This window comes from Pipra filicauda, unplaced genomic scaffold (assembly GCF_003945595.2).
Source record: "Pipra filicauda isolate LSUMZ 115617 unplaced genomic scaffold, ASM394559v2 scaffold57_size4234018_pilon, whole genome shotgun sequence".
In the NCBI taxonomy this organism is placed as follows: domain Eukaryota; kingdom Metazoa; phylum Chordata; class Aves; order Passeriformes; family Pipridae; genus Pipra; species Pipra filicauda.
In genome coordinates, this window is record NW_024104731.1 from 2,955,696 (window position 1) to 2,972,679 (window position 16,984).

General features: G+C 37.2%; 1 protein-coding gene across 5 annotated transcripts in view; it reads left to right on the forward strand.

Annotated features, from left to right (window-relative positions):
* The window catches only part of ZFPM2 (zinc finger protein, FOG family member 2), a 308,046-nt gene that overhangs the window by 188,268 nt on the left and 102,794 nt on the right, over nt 1-16,984 (forward strand). For all 5 annotated transcript variants that reach the window (XM_039387657.1, XM_039387658.1, XM_039387656.1 and 2 more), the window contains one exon: nt 9,195-9,306. In XM_039387657.1, the coding sequence (XP_039243591.1) occupies nt 9,195-9,306 (112 nt within the window). The remainder of the gene's footprint in view (nt 1-9,194; nt 9,307-16,984) is intronic.

The window sequence follows — 16,984 nt, forward strand, 5'->3', positions numbered from 1 at the left end:
CCTAATAAAAACAAGCATAAAGTCTTAAAAAGTCCTTAAGAAATACATAGAAGATTTTTTTCTATTTCCCAATTTGCTTTCAAATTAGTTAGGTAGGAATTTATATATAATATTTTGTGTGCATTCAACATGTGCACCACTGGAGTTCAAGTATTGTGTGATGCATCATCAAGAGAATTACACTGCAATACCTACACCATTGTCTACAATGCCTTTGTATTAAATATATATTTCGTAAACTCCTCACAATATTTACTAGAAGTGTAATCCTAATAGAGCTGCATTGGTTTATACAGTTAAAACATTGGACAAGCATATGCAAAGAACTTTTTATTTTCTATCTCTTGGGTTCTGAGCAAAAAAAAAAAAAAGATAAAACTAAAAAAACCATTGTCTTTTACTGCTGCTAAATCATGACTTATTCACCATTCATGACAAAAACATTCACTTTTCTAAAGTAAAATACACAACCTGTGTTTGCAGTTCCAAACGAAGTAATAATAATATATAATAAGCAGAATCTATAACTAGCTAATCTGTAGTTCTGTTTAATTGATGCTTTATAGAAGGCTTTATGCATGTCCTTTTTTAATTTTTGTATTTTTAATGGATTCATAGAATCATAGAATGGTTTGGATTGAAAGGGACCTTAAAGATCATCTAGTTCCAAGCCCCCTGACATGGGCAGGGATAACTGTCACTACATGAGGTTGCTCAAAGCCCCGTCCGGCCTGAGTTTGAACACTTCCAGGGATGAGGAATCTTATCCTCTGAGCAACCTCTGCCAGTGCCTCACCATTCTCATACTGAAGAATTTCTTCCTTATATCTAATCTAAACATACCGTCTTTCAGTTTAAAGCCATTCCCCCTTGTCCTGTTGCTACTCCTTTTTCTATTCCTTAGATAAAAATAAGCATATGATACATGAAATTTGGACTTCTGGAAAAGGTTGTTTAAATCATCCATTCCAGAATAAGAAAAAGTATAACAGAGAAAAAATTACAAAATTGCTCTAAAACAGTTATTATTCCATATCATACTTTAACTAATCTGTAGCTGCAACAATCATGGTTAATGGCATCTGTGTAAATAGCTGGACCATGGGACAGGCATCATTAATCCATATGCAATATAAATGCCTTCATGTCTTCTAGAAAAACCTCCGTAATTGTCCCCTTGGTCATCTGGAATATCTACTGTCACATTAACTACCCCAAACCCAAATGATATTTGTGCAAAGTAAGAGACCAATTGTCAGAAGCTTACCAGGAATGGTTTATCCCAGAGTTTAGTCCCTCAGCCTGTCCAGCGTAAACTCAATGTTTGCAGAATTGCAGCTGAGCCATAGAAGCGGAGGATTCATCTATGTTTCATGAGAAATGTTTAGCAAAAGTGAAAGAAGTTACATTCCAGCAAGTGCATTCAACAAGTGTGTACTGGCAAATATCAGCATGGTCTCATTAGCAGAGAAAGAGATGAAATTCATAGAGTAGACAATAATTTACAGGCGAGGTTAATCCACTAGGAGAAACGCACTGATAATTCAGTGTGAAAGTGTGCAAGCAGCACTGCATTATATCTTGTCTAAAGATAAGTTATATAGTGTGTGATTTTATCAGTACAGGTGTATGTCATCTCTGAAATAGTATTATCCAAAGTATTCAACTTTACAGTAGAGCAGAAAGGTTCAACACCCGTGGCAGATACCCGAGTGCTAAGACACACTGACAGGGCACATGCTACCCACAGGTATCAACTCACCACAACAGATATGATTCACTTAGAGTTGTCAACTTGCAGAATATCCTCATCATGTTTGTACTCATCACAGCATTGACTAAGAATATGATTTCTTGACTCTGGTCATCGTGTAAACACACAATAAATATATATATATACTGCTTTCCCAAGGAACAAAATGAACAGGACAGAGTGTAATAGGAAAAATAAAATGAGAAAGTCAAGGCAAAATACACTGCTGTCCATCCCATGCTCTTTGAGAAAGGGAGAAGTTACCTATACATAGTTAGTTATATATACAATGGGGGAAAAAGAAAAGGTGGGAGGACAGGGCAGGGGAGGAGCAGCTGTGGAGTGAAGCCAGATGAAGACTTAATAGGAGAGAAGGATGGGAGTAGAAAGTCTGTCAAGGCAGGGTGATATGGGCAGTGGAAGATCATTGAGTGTTCAGAGATCCAGTTTCCAGCTTTTCCATTCCTGTTCCAATGAATTGATTGTCACCTCCTCCAGGGCCACAGGAGCAGTCAGAAGAAATCACCAAGACTCTCAGCTAGGACAAAGTGCTATAGAATCTGGATTAATTTAAACCTTCCTGGTTTAAATTTGAAGATGAATTCTAAGGACATTCTGGATTAAATAGAACAAACTGAAGTTGCTTTTGACAGCATTACTTTGTACCTAAGTTACAGTGACATTTGATTTTTGTTTGTTTTACAGATTTGAAAAAAAATGCATTCTAGCTAGGTAACACAAAATGATCCCCATGTTTGGTGCACATTTAATTTACATCAGGAAGGCATATTTGATAGCAATAAAAAATTTGGAATCATACTGAAATCCTGACAAGCGTTGGAAAATATTAACATACCTGGAGTGTGAGGTTTTTTTGTTTGAATAATTTCTTTGGTCTGCTTTAGATTTGTGGATGAAATGTACATAGTGGTGATAGATACATGGTGAAATGTATGTTCGGTTTTGTCACTTGACAAGTGATGATCTCTTGGGGTAAACAGCAGGGTTTCTCAGTTGCAGAGAATCCCAGCTGTCTGTTGGGATTCCATCTGTGTGTACATTTTTTCCCCCCTTATTTGTATTTGAAACATTAAAAGGCTTTGATTTGACCAGCCTCTTCAAATGTTACTAATTCTTTTTCTTCTGTTATCACCAAAAAAGATACTGAGAAGTAACTTCTTTCTTTTTTCCACCACTAGTTTCATGGCCCATCACAAGTAACAATTTGTGTGGGTATACAGGTTCTTGTATACTCTTGACTCTCTTCATGTAGATGGGTATCTGATGGATGGTACTTGAACACTCCTCTGAAACACTGGATCCTATAAAGCTGTAAAGTAGTAACTCAGTTATCCCAGGGTCTCTACAGATTTAGGTGAAATTAACTGCATTCATTATGTTTGTATCAGGTTTTCAAAGTTTTTGGGTTGGGTTTTTTTTTCAACCACAAGGACCAAGGACTGCAAAATTTCTTTTGCATTTAGTTTAAGTTTCAAGATCTCACCAACAGACATATTGGAGGCTGTGAAAGTTGAAATCCTGATGCAATTGCAAGATTCCTGGGTGGGTGTTTACAGGCTGGAGACTGCCATGCCTTTGCTTTATTTGGTGATGTTGTCATCAGCATGGAACCACAACATTGAAAACCTCCTGACATCTCCAGTGTTGTGTGAGTGGAGAGGAGTTGCCTCTGCATGTCCAAAAGATAAAGACGTGGCACTGTTAAGTGCTGCCACAGGCCTTGACTGGCAGGTTTTCTAGAAAAGCCTTTGAGATAACTGTTCTTCCAAGACTGAATCCTCCTTGGAAAAAACTTAAGATTTTTCAAGGAAGATACAGAAATGGAAAGACAGTCCAGCTGATTGCATACAAATTAACCACAAAATGCGTATCTGTATCTGTCCACTGAGCTGTTTAGATGACATTGTTTTAGGACTTGATGAATTTATAACCAGTTATATGGTAAAGAAATACATTGAGACAGTCAGTGTAAGTGTGAGGTGATAAAATGGAGTTATCACTCTTCTTATTATTCAAAAACATCTTAAAACAAATATTAATTAATATTTGGTATAGTCTGAGACCTATACAAGTCTCTTCTATTGTTTGGTCCAGAATGACTCTTAGGAGACCTTCCCAGATGAACTGATTTGATGGGCTTATAAATTGCTGTATTGAATATGGTGACCATCAAAGGTGAACTTAACCTCTCTAGAGGGGATGTTCTGCAGTTTCAGCATGTGAGAAGGTGTCAACCCTGTGATGATACAATTGAATTTAAATTGAATTTCAAAGTAGAAACCTCCACTGGTGTATTAACTGATGTTTTACTATCCCATACTTGTATCTGAAGGCACCTGAGGTATATTTACAGCTCCCCTCACTGTATACTCTTTGTTTTAATTGACTACATAAAGTAACACTACACATGAGAACTTTCTCAAAGGGCATGAAGACATCTTGGTAACCTTCTGTATCTTTCATGGGTAGTAAGGTTCTTTGGGAGATTTAGAAAGAAAATCTGTTTGCAGGAACCAAAATACAATTGGAAAGACAGCCCCTGGGTATCAGTACATCTCCTTAAATAATGTCAAACGCTTCTTGGAATGCCATGCCTTGGACAGGATAGTTGTGTCACAGTGACTTACTGAACATGAGCTCAGTAGCTCAGTACCTGTTTCTTGCTTCAGCACAGCTTCTTGGGAAAGAGCTGGCACCAATCTGGCATTTAACATGAGAATTTCAAAGACTTCAAACTACTTGATCATACTGTATTTCTCTTCAACATCGAGGTTTCCTCAAGTTTCTACCAGGCCACACGCATCATATGTCAGAAATGTTTTCAGGAAAGAGCCCATCTAATGTTACTTGTCAGCACTGATTCCTTTAGCAAGAGTGCAAAACTGTTTTCAGCCTGCTGTGATGGCTATTTTTATCTCCATTAACCTCTTGACTGAATATAAACATTTATTGAGGGTTACCTCTCTTGTTTGTCCAGTTGCTTCAAAGGTTAGTAAAAAGTGGATGCCTGCCTGACCTCTTTTATCCTCATTAGCTGATTCTAATTGTTTCCTGAGAGATCACAGTTTTGACCCTGCTTGTCCTTGTCAAATTTGTCTAGTTATGGCACAAAGACATTAGCAGAAATTGCATTTTCAGGTAAAAATTACTCAAGTGTAGAATGCACGCTTACCTAGTGTAGAGCAGTGAACAATACTGTGGTTTTATAATGTACCCTCATTTATAAAATGTGAGGTTACTACTGTATGGCCCCATCTTACAGACATCCACGTTAGCAGAGCCCTGTGATTATACATAGGCAGTAGGCAGGATGTTTTGTAAACTTTTGACCAGTGTGTAGCAGTTCTTTTGGAGGGAGAAATTAAATTATGTTTAGTTTTTGAATTCTTATTTCTAAGCAGTTGAAATATTATTGCTCCTGTGACAAGAAAGCTTTTTTTTGTGTAAAAAGGTACCTTTCTTATGCTAGAGTTATTCCTAATAGCACTGTAAAAAAACCCCAACAGCATAAAGTAGGTAACACCTACCCTCCACTATTTTGGGAATGACCAACTAAATTTTACAGCATGACAAGTATATCTCATGAATTACAGGATGATTTTCATAGAACTCTGTGAGAGTCAGTGCATGAACTACTTCAAGGGGGATGATGTCCCAAAGGTGAAGAGCTGTCATGAAGAACATGTTGCCTTGCGAAGACTTTCTTCTATGTCAAGCTAAGAAAGCCTTTTTTCATGTTCCTCAGTGGTTCTCAGCCATGGTTGTACAGTTCAGACAAAGGACCTGGCAGGTCTCAATTAGGTATCTCAAACAGACAGGTCCCAGGCTTCATAGATTGTAACCAGTGCCTTAAATCCCACAGACACTTAGTGCAGATTAAAAAGCACTGGTGTAATGCGCTCAAAGCACGATATCCTGCTTTAGAAGCGGGTTGCAGCATTCTGCACCCGCTTCAGCTTTCAAATGGATTTAAAATGTAGCCTCAGGTATAGCGCATTGCAGTAGTCTAATCTTGAGGTGATAAAGGCATGACTGATTTAACCATAGCTTCTTGTTATCTTGAACTGGGGTCTTTTCATTTTAACCATTTTAAGGAAATGGCCTTTCCTGAATCAGCAGGCTTGCTTCAGTTCTTGCTGTGTAATAAGGCACAACAAGAGCAATCCTCTCTCGGTGGTGAACACCTCCTATGAATGTGTGAACCTCACAGGATGCCAGACCCCAAGAACTGCTGCCATGGTCCTGACTTGCCTTACAGCTCACACAGTATGGCTGTGAGGTGCATCAAAGACAAGCCATGGCTCATATCCTTCAGTGGAGCTGCCAAGCTTTACAAGCAGCCAGGGCCTTGTGAAGTTTCGCTTTCATATTAAAAGAAGTTTATTTACATATCTGTGCAGCTTGGGCGCAGAGCTATGAGAGAATGGGAAATTCTTTTGAGGTGTCCACCAGTTCTTCTAGGCTAGAAGAGCTGTGAAACAAAACACCCTGTTCCTCCTCCAGTCTATCTCTAGTGCTTAGAGACCACTTACAGCTGCAGAGCTGATTAAGAGTTTTACTGCCAAGCCAACCTGGAAGCTAATTTAGCGATAACCGTGTAGTTCTTTAAGTTTCAAAAAAGCCCTGTAAATGGGGAATGGCAAAGCAGACACATATGCTGACTGCTGGTGCTCAGTCTACCTGCTGCTGTCCCTGCTTTGCCTCAGAAGGGATAAGGCACCTGCCTGGGCTCCTTGCCTTGTCTGGAGAAAACTGGGGTGGTGGCCTGGGACTAAGTCCACCCCTTTACTAAGGGAGAAACTAATCTCCATGAGAAAGTCAAATGGTATCTCTGCATCTCATTCTTCTTTAGCAGTATGTGGTTAAGTATAATCCTTTCCCAGGATGTATTATTTGTCCTGACTATGTAGATAATAAACTGTTGCCCAGCACAAGAAGATCCTGATATTATTTGAGGCTTTTTGATACCACCTTAATGCAGATAATACCCTTAAAGATGGAAGAGACACAATGTAATGTCAGACGTCTGGAAAGAAGAAAACCAGAAATAGGAATTAGATCTTGTAAAAATTAAATAGATGATCCCTTTGGCACTTAAAAGAGAATTTTGGTTTGTTCTGCTTTTCAACTTGGTCACCAACTTAGGAAAAAAAGCCCCTTGTTTGAATGTCTTAATCATTTATGGTGTACTTGTAAAAGTTCACTAGCTGGATAATATTGCACTGTCTTTTGATTGTATGTGGGATTACCAGAGACTGAGAGCACATATAAGCACAAAAACATGTTAAAGGTTTAACTGAAATGGCAGTTGGAGAAATGCAGCAAGTGGTAGGAACATGTCCTGATCCTCCTCCACATCATTGCTGTGAAGCCGTGGTTACTAACATTCATGTTACAGCTTGTATTTAATTCGGGTATGATTCTCAGGTGTGTGAGGAATAGCTACTTTTCATTGTTTCCATGGCAGCCTTAGCACTGTTTTGGTGTAAATTACACTGAAGTCCAGACTTTTCTATAATAGAAGATAGAGATGATAGTTCGATTACCTTTCATCTCACCTCTTGCAACTCTTTTTTGGTTCATGCCTTGTTTACATCATTATTTTCTATGCAGTCCATATGTAAATACTTTACACTGATTTCATAACTGATAATATCAGGATTCTTGATAATTTACATAGGAATGTAACCAATTTTTTGAAAAATTAATAAAATTGTCTTGTTTATTGGCCAGTTATTAATTAGAATGTAAATTCAGAATATAAGTGCATGCAGCTGTGTTGACTCTAGCAGACATACTTTCTGCAACTTCCCTTAGAAAAAGCAGTATTAGGAACTGAGACATTGCGTGTCTCTGGTTTCTGTATTTTTACACTAGGTAAGTATATTTTTGCTAGATGTTACATTCCTTTCTCCTAATTTCATTCATCATTTCTACCTGTTTTTTCCAATACTTATGGAGGATGAATAATGTCATGGAGTGCATATAGATGAAGCGTGACTTATGCCCAAACATTTGTATGAAAAATGCAAAATCTGAAGTGAAAATTAAGTAAAAAGTACTATCTTTGATAAAACATTACTGGAACTTGAAAAGATAAAAAACCCCTGAATTATGAAGAACTGTGATATTTAATATATATTTTTCTATAATCATTATTAAAATATTGATATATCATAATTATAGTAACTATATATTTTATATAATTATTAATTATATCTTATGTAACTAAAACATTTTCAATAAGTATTTTCCTGTATATTTTGTGAGTTCAGTAGGTTCTGTGGTAACTCTTTATACTTCACTACATTTCTAGAACAGTCATAGCTAATAAATGTGGCCAAAGCATCTGGAAAGTCCATTATGATTTTCTGTATCTAAATTTTTTTTAACTCTCTTAGTCATATCACAATAGAACGTAAGTGGAGCCAACTAGAGAATCATTGGTGGAATATAAAAATAACTAAATTCTCTTACAGAAGGTTGGAATGTCTTGGACAGAATTATATTGTAGGAGAAAAAACAATTAAAAGTTATGTTGTGACTGTTGTAGTTTGTACTCTCTGTTGTGGTTTCTTTCTTGATACAGAGAAAAAGAACTGTGAATAACAGAAGCCTAAGTGTCATCTCAGTGCCACATACTGACAAACTCAGGATTGCCCACGGGAGTTAAATGTTAATAAATTTGAGGCCTCTGCCTTAGGTCCTCAAATACCAAATTCTCTAAATATAGAGTATGAAATATGGACAGGAGATGGGTTTATTAAATTGACTCCATGCCTTTCAGGTGTGGTAACGCCATGCTTTACTTTTGAGCCTTTCAATGGATTAATGCAACTTGTATTTTAGTCTTTGTGGAGACAAAGTCCAGTGAATATTTAGCATTATTATGATTTCAGACATAGTAAAATCACATATCAACACATAGCAAAGGAGGGAAAATTCCATTATCCATTCACAACTATTTCCTGTGATAATACAGATGTTACCCAGGACAGATCTTTGAAATGGATACCGATTCTTTAAATTCTTTCCTGTCTGTTTCAGGAAATAGTGAGATCCTGTTGATAATAATGTACAATGTGTCTAAAGTTCACTTCTAAACACTTGGCTCTTTGCTGTGAAAGTCATCTGCATTCCCTTTATAATTCTCAGCCACCAGAGATCTGCTTAATCTTGGAGATCTGATCCAATATCATTCGGAAAAATCCTTGATAATAGTTTCACCATTCAGTCAATGAAAGAACTAAAGCTTCCTACTTGTGTCTTCTTAAAAAAAATCCTGAGGCAGAGGAATAAGAACTTGGCTGATGGATTTGGAGCTTTTGTTGTTTGCAAATAAAATTATTATTACTATTATTATTCAAGTTCTTAATCAAGGCAAGCAAATGGCATCTGTTTGTTATCGTCCTTCCTACAGAAGACAAAGGCTTCAGTCCCTATGGTACTGACTGCTGGCCCCAAGTGGTTGCTGGATGTGACTTGGCAAGGAGTAGAAGACAACAAAAACAACTGCATTGTGTACAGCAAAGGTAAACACAAGCTTATTTTTTTTTCTCTACTTTCCTATGTGAGCTACTGAGACAAACATATACCTGTTGCATAATAGGAAAACTAATAGTATGTCTCCCCTTAATGTCAGTTTTCCCTCTCATTTTCCTCCCACGTTCTGGTTTTGCCTTTTTTTTTAATTTTAGTTATATAAAAACCCCACATAGTCTCTGCAGTTTATTAAACGCTTTTTAAACACCAAAGGACATCAGGTGACATAAGGCATACCGTCCATTTCTCTCTGAGAGTTAGTGCCTCTTGGGAAACATCAGTAAAATCTATACACTTTGAACAGATGAATTCTTTTGGGCATTTTATTGGGCATACTGGATATCATTTCTCCATGTTACGTTACATTACATTGTAGACTACTAACTGAAATCCAGTTTTGTAAGAAGAGTGAGGACTTGATTGGACTATGAAAAGACTTTATGTCAGCATGGTAACAGAGGATAACTGGAACTGGGTTTCAGGGTTGTCACCTCTGACATTCCAGTCTCTGTGTAGTAGCCTGATGTGATGATGCTTCACTGAAATGTATTGGCTCGTTGTAGTGGGTAGCACTTCCGTCTTATGTGAATTGTCAGATTTGCTCAAGCCAGTACAAGTTCTTATGAGGCTCCCTACCAAACTTGCTTTATCTAACCTACCACATCTAACAGCTCCTTTGGTTCAAGATGCAAAGGCTTTTGTCTTGCATCTTTAAACAACCCAAAGAGTCTCAGGTTCAGTCCATAGCACCATGGACTATGCACCACACTGTCCGGTCAGTCACTGTGAAAGCTTTTAAATGCAGTTATGGAATCATTACAGTACGTTAAAAAAAAAAAAAAAAAAGATAAACAAAACACCACTTGAATATATGGAATAAAAATAACTTCCTTAGTGTAGCCGTGTTTGGCATTCACCCTAAAGATCAGGTTGCAAAACTATGACTTTCCTTCCTTGTATTTCAATCACCAATCTCAGCACTTTGTGAATACTTCAGAACGTGCACTGTTCTTGTTTAATTTCTTTTAGGTTTTATTTCTAACCGAACAGACCTACTGAGATCAAAGATTTGTTTGCCGAGGCAACCTAGTGACCATTTCAGCATACAAGCATCCAGGCAAATAAGCATCCATATCAATATATTAACATACAAAACACTAATCATAACATCAAAGACTCCTAAAAACTTACTAGAAACAATTACAACTTGTTCCTATAATCATTGCAATTTATACACTTATAAGAGGATTGCTTTTAAACTGCCACAAGCCTTTGAAAGTTGAAACGCTGAAAACAGGGAATTTGCATGTTAAAAATGATTCGCACACCAGGGTCTTATAAATTCTTTCTATTATAATTACAGAATGTCAACACATTCATTCTACAACCTGAAACACCTGCAGTACTAGAGAACTGGGCTCAGATCTAAAAAGGGTTGAGCTGCCCTCCCTTTACAGCTTGCTGATTGCAGCCCAAGTGGAAGAAGCAGCAAAGTGCTCTGAGTAACGAACACAGTGAAGCTTTTCTCATGACTCCAGAGCTGCAGTTTGCTGTTCATAGTGTGGAATGATCACAGGCAAACTTTCCTGCAACAACATTTTAATGTAATGGGAAACTACTTTCCCTCCAAAATATAGCTTCTGCAAATTCCCATAGGATGATATCTTATCAGGTATTACATTCTTTAGCACGTATTTACCAGTTGGACTTTTCATCTTCAAAGTACTTTACTAACACTAACTAATTCATTAGACAGTTTCAGTGCTATCTGTCAGATTTATTCTACTGAAATACAATTTTTTTTGTCAAATACTGAGAACTTACTTCAGTTTGATACAATATGATTAGCCTAAAACATTAGTTTTTTCATTCAAAGGTGATGGATTTTTTTTCACTGATTATACTGGTTACTTTAGTACTTGGTTAACAAGGTATGATGAGACAGTTACACAATACTCATGGTGAATTCTATTGTCTTTACCAGAGATGTCTATTATAACTAAAGTTGAGGGTAAATTTGAGGATAAATACATGTTTAAAACTTGCTACTTCACTAAATTAATGCAGGAAATAAGTTACAGATATGCTTCGCCTTCACTGCATTCTGTTCCTCTCTTTTCACTTTGAGGTGGCTGTTCTGTCAGTCATTAAGCACCTACTCTTGCCTTGAGCTCTGCTGGGATTTTCGTACTAGAAAGATTAATTGACTTGGATCACAAAACAATGTCAAATAGAAGATGGTAAAATAAATAAATAGAATAATGTTTCTTCCTTCAATTTGTATCTCATCATTCCAGATTACATTGCTTTGATTTGTGTTAGCTTTCTGTCTCCTACAGTGCCATTACTTCTAATGAAACGGTGTCAGCTGGCATGTAGCTGTAATTCGATGTTATGTTGTAGTTGCATGTGTATAATTTTGTTAGTTTGCTTAGCAATACATTGTTATTTCTGAAAGCAGTTAGCTGAACAAATGTGTGGAATTGTCTATGTAGCAGATTTGGTCACCTGGAAGCTGTTTTCCATACTATACTCAAGATGAGATGAGTGGAGTAAATAGGCACATTTCTAAGAGGAAGATAAGTTTAGAATTGGCTAGAAGTACATGGTGCTGGTCGATCAGTTGCTGACTCAGAAGCACATGCCATATTTCCTTTTAGCTTATTACAGTGATATCTTTGAGAGCAGAATTTTCCCCAGATCTTTCAGAAGAACATAGGAATGTTAGTCTGATTTCCAGTTCTCTAGACATTGTGAGCACTGTAATCACCCACATATTGCACACAGAATAATCATGGGGATAGGAGCCTAGAATGCAGGTTTTATTAAAAAAGAATTTACGCTGGCCAGCTAACTCCCTATTTCCCTTCAATGTTCTCCATAAAATATTTTCTCTAAACAAGCAAACACAGAAAGTGTGTGTGCATATGTATGTGTATATATATGTGATGTACACATATAGGATTATGTTGCTGAGTTACTACAGTGGAATCACAAATCTTTAGACGAAGAAAACAGTTATTAAAAAACACACATCAGAATACATTGAGTGAATAGCTATGAAATAAATATTCAACATTTGAAATTAGTGGTATTCTAATTAATCTACTTAGTCTAGGATCACTACCTGTATTTTTATAACTACATTTCCCCAATACTAGGACAAGGAAACTTTTACAACTGCAATTATATTTCTAAAAAAATGCTCTTTTTTTCAATATTTACCTCAAACTTCTCTTATGTTTCAAAAACAGTCTGTTCACTAATTTGAGATATGTCCTAGAAACTGAGATTTGAGAGACAGATTTTATGGATTTTAGCTTATCTAGAATTATAAATATGTTATTTTTAAAAACAGCTACAGTGTAATTCAGGCAAGATATATTGTTAGAAAGTATAGATGCATGAACTGTATGGTCATTGCCAAATGGGGTACTTGAGAAACATTCGTGCCTAACAGAGTTGTTCAGCAGACCTGGAAAATCTCTAAGACCACAGGTAGGAGTCACCTCGCAAGCTAGGAGGGGGCTGGGGTATTTACTGCAAATCTCTCACTAGGACGGCAACAATTTTAAAAATTAAATTTTGACTGACCGGAATAGAAACAGTGTAAAAAACACAGTTGCACAGACTAAAAACCATGCTCATATAACAGACATTTTCCTAGATAGTATTTAAACCATTTATGTGAAATGTATGGATACCATATGTTTAGTGGCATTGTTAAAACAGGGTGTCTGTACAAATATTTAGCTGTGGGAATTATAAAATCATAAGGCGATTAAGTTAGCTAGTTGTGAAATTCCAATATTGCTTTTTAAATGACTTCAGGATATAGGAGGTGCTAAGGTTATTATCTGTTATCAGGAATACAGCGGAATTGTACGACTGGATAATAACTAAACAACTGACACAATGTAAAATTACATTATCAGTGTGTTAAAACAAAATTGCGCCCTAAAGGAGTCTACATGCCAGCTCAGAGCTGCAGTGTAATTATGCTTAACTCTGATAATTAAAATACAACGGAGATCAACAGAATCATTTTCATTAAGAAAATTATTAATGATGGTGGTATAACAGTAATTGATTGCAGAGCACCACAGGATAACTCTGTGCAGGAAAACCAACATGTGTAACGTGTGTCCGGGCCGGTTGGGTTGCGTTGTGTACCACTGAGCATGCTGCCGGCCAGGTGGCAGCCGTGGGGCACGTCTCCTGCTGCAAAGCCCGAATCAGAAAATGACCACTTGGCAGGCTACCCCTTGGAGGGAGAGGGATGGGTGCTGGCACATGGGGTAGTGGGATGGGGTCAGGTGTGGCTGCCAAAAAGGAGGGAGCCACAGCACACTTCTTAAGCCAGCAATTGTCTCAGTTTGTGTGAGGCAGCGTTCGGTTTTGCATTTCCATTAGTGATTTATGGATGTTATTTCCTCCTCTGCCTGGCCTCACTGAATAGTTTATGCCCTTCGTTATTTCTGAGAGGATGCTGGAGGAGAAAACCCATCCTCACCCCAGCGCAGTTCCACAGGCACTGCATGACATCTTCGTAAGTGATTCCACAGGATGCTCCTGTTAATTGTGCCAGTGGTGCAGACACATGATACCAAATGCCGTAAAAAGCCTCCATGTCTCCATAAGTGAAATCACAGTCAATGCCCACTGAGCAACTATAACAAAATCCTTGCTAGGGAGAATGTTGCCTAAGGGTGAGATCCAAGAATTGTCATTTTCTTTTGGTGAACGCAAAAACGGAGAGAGGGGGGAGTGAATGCGGGGGAGTTCTGCTGCACACAGCTAAGGGATGGGTGCTTGATCAAACAGATGCAGCTTTTGAAAGCTGCCCAAGAAAGTCTATTCTCCAATCACAACAGAGAAGAAACCTGTTAGTGTGGATTTACAGGATGATATTAGTTAAAATGACAGCTGCCCACACTGAAACTGTGTCAGGTAGCTAATTTATAAATAGCAGCTCGAGGAAAGGCAGCAGAGTGGAGAGGGCAGGGCAGAAGTCGGGGCTAGAGGCGGAGAGCTGTGCTTGACCCTTCTGGGGCTTCCACTGGCTGCATGGCCCCATGGTTCACTTAAAATAAGTCAGGAAATACCTAATTCTTTACTAAATTCACTGGCACTGGGGTGAGTTATTTAGCTGATGTATGTGCCGTATGTTGAAGACACAAACACTGTGAAAAGGTCACATGAAATTACTAGTAAAAATTGAAGGCAATTTTTAATTAATTTTACTAATTTAAAGTAAACATTCTAATTTTTAACATGCAGGAAAATTCAAGTGTTGCAACAGAAAGGCTCTTAAATTTTCCTTTAGTGACAGAGGATTACTTTTCTTGATTGTTCTGTGAGATCCTTGATACCATGTTTTCCTGAGCAAAAGAGTTTTCAGCCAGCAAATACTCTTTTTTTGTCCCTACAACTTCAGGCAATGTAGTGGTACATTGCACCACAAACATACAGCATCAGGGACCTTAATGAGACACAGGTCAAACATCATAAGGAGTTTAAACACTGCTGCATTAGAGTATGAGTATAATTTGGTCTGGGTCAGAGAACAAGTTGTTTAGTAGGCCGAAGGTTAACTTGGGGCATATATTTTAGATTGCAAGGGGCTTCTTTCCACATACTATTAAAAGCAAATCGAGTGAATTTACTTAGTCTGTTCCACACGGACAATCAGAAAACTGCAGTATCTCCTGTCCTACTGGATGCCTCCATTAGCTAAACAATGTGCTGAAGCCTTTGGTGGTGCTAAAGGTTTTTGTTTTTCTTTGTATCCACTGACAAAAATATCTGAGTTTTCAACAGCAATACATCTGACACTTACCTGAATATCAAAGGTCCATGAAAGAGCTTGTTTTAGATTTCTTTTTCACAATACTGAAAAATTGCAAAGTATTTCTTAATAGAGTTATAATTGTGTGTATGATGCTTACATGGAATGATATATCTGCTTTCACAGTCATTGGAAGAATGTGTCGTGATACAGACATAATGGGAGTGATTGATAGGCAAGTAGATGTCAGGCTCCACGTTTGGTTTTGCAGGGATGTTGAGAAGGCAGGATGCCAAATGGCACCATTGCAAACGAAACTATTGCAAATCAGTCCTGGTAATTTCCTTGCTGGCCACAGAAGAAAATATTTTGTCCCCATCACTAGTGGTCCTTATTGCTTATGGCAGACACAGTGTTGTAGACTTAATTCAAACACTATTCAGCTTCAAAGAACTCAGGAAGCAGGACTGTACTTTTTCCTTATTTTTATTTTTTACCTCTACAAATAGATCCAATGGGCAGTTTTCTACTCTAGGGAGTTAGAGGTCAGGGCCTTGTATATATTGTCTTAATGACCTACAATAAAAAGGTTGTTTTATGCATCTTTATGGATATGTATATAATAGCATACAGTGAATTATTACATGGCCTTTAAATTCTAAGCATGTAGATAATAAAGGGAAAATGACAAGAAATGCAGATGTACAACTATATTTCTACTTCCAACATGAAAATGCTTTTGTTCATTATTGAACAAAATTACATTTTGTTTGAATTACATTTACATATCAGCCAAATTTTTTTTAGGTTGTTTTTGTATGTATATTGTTTTGGGTCTCTTTTTCTTACGTTCTTCTTATCACTTATTATGCAATTTATTTCATAGTTTGAAATTGGAATTGTTTTTCATTTGAAGAGACAAGAAAATAGGCAGAATACTGACATGATTTGCACAGAATTATATTTTTTGGACTGAAGATTTAAAAAATTGTACACTGATTCTATAAGTCACCTATGAGATATTCAAGATGGAAAAGAAGCCCAATATGTACTTCCTATTGTGACCATGTGAAAAAAAATATTGCCTCAACCATTGAGACCACTGGCAACAATAAATGTAAACAGAATGCAGAGATTTTTTTATTTTTTTCAATATATGTATTTACCCCTCATTTTTCTAAGGCAGTTTCAGTAGAATCAGTCATTTAGAAATCAGTTAAAGAAAAATATTGTCCTTATTTTCAGGATGTGATATAGATGCTAAATGTGTTTTATTTTTAATTAAATTGGGTTTTGTATCCGTTATGCTATGTAGACTGCAATAACCTTGTGACCCTTGGTGCTCGTGGTACCATTACCTCTGTCATCTTCCCTGCAAAGCAAGAGGGAAGAAAAAAAAAAAAAACAAATTTGCTGAGCCACACATTTCAAGTTGTCGACAACCCCATCCACAAGAAAACAGAAGAAAATATATATGCACTCTGTCCTGTCAAAAGGCTTTCACCTTATCTTGAGAGACTGTCAGGGCAGGAACATCATGGAATGGACAGGAGTCTATTAAATTAATAAGCTGCTGGATGGTGTCTGGAGAGTTATGATGCTCCATAAATCCAGTTTGATCATGGTGGACAAGGTTTAAATCTGCAGACTTCTAATACACATCCAGGTCCTGAATTGGATTTGAAGTTTTGTGCTGGAGACACAGAGATAGTCCTGTAGCTTATGAATTAAGATTTATCATTTTTTTCATACTTTTTTTTCTCCTACACTTCTTGACAAAAATGAAAACACCTTAGGGATCCTGGCAAATGTTACTGCTTGAAATGAAAGAGCTGTTGTCAAGGTGAAACCATGACCTAGAAGCCTAATATCGAACCTGG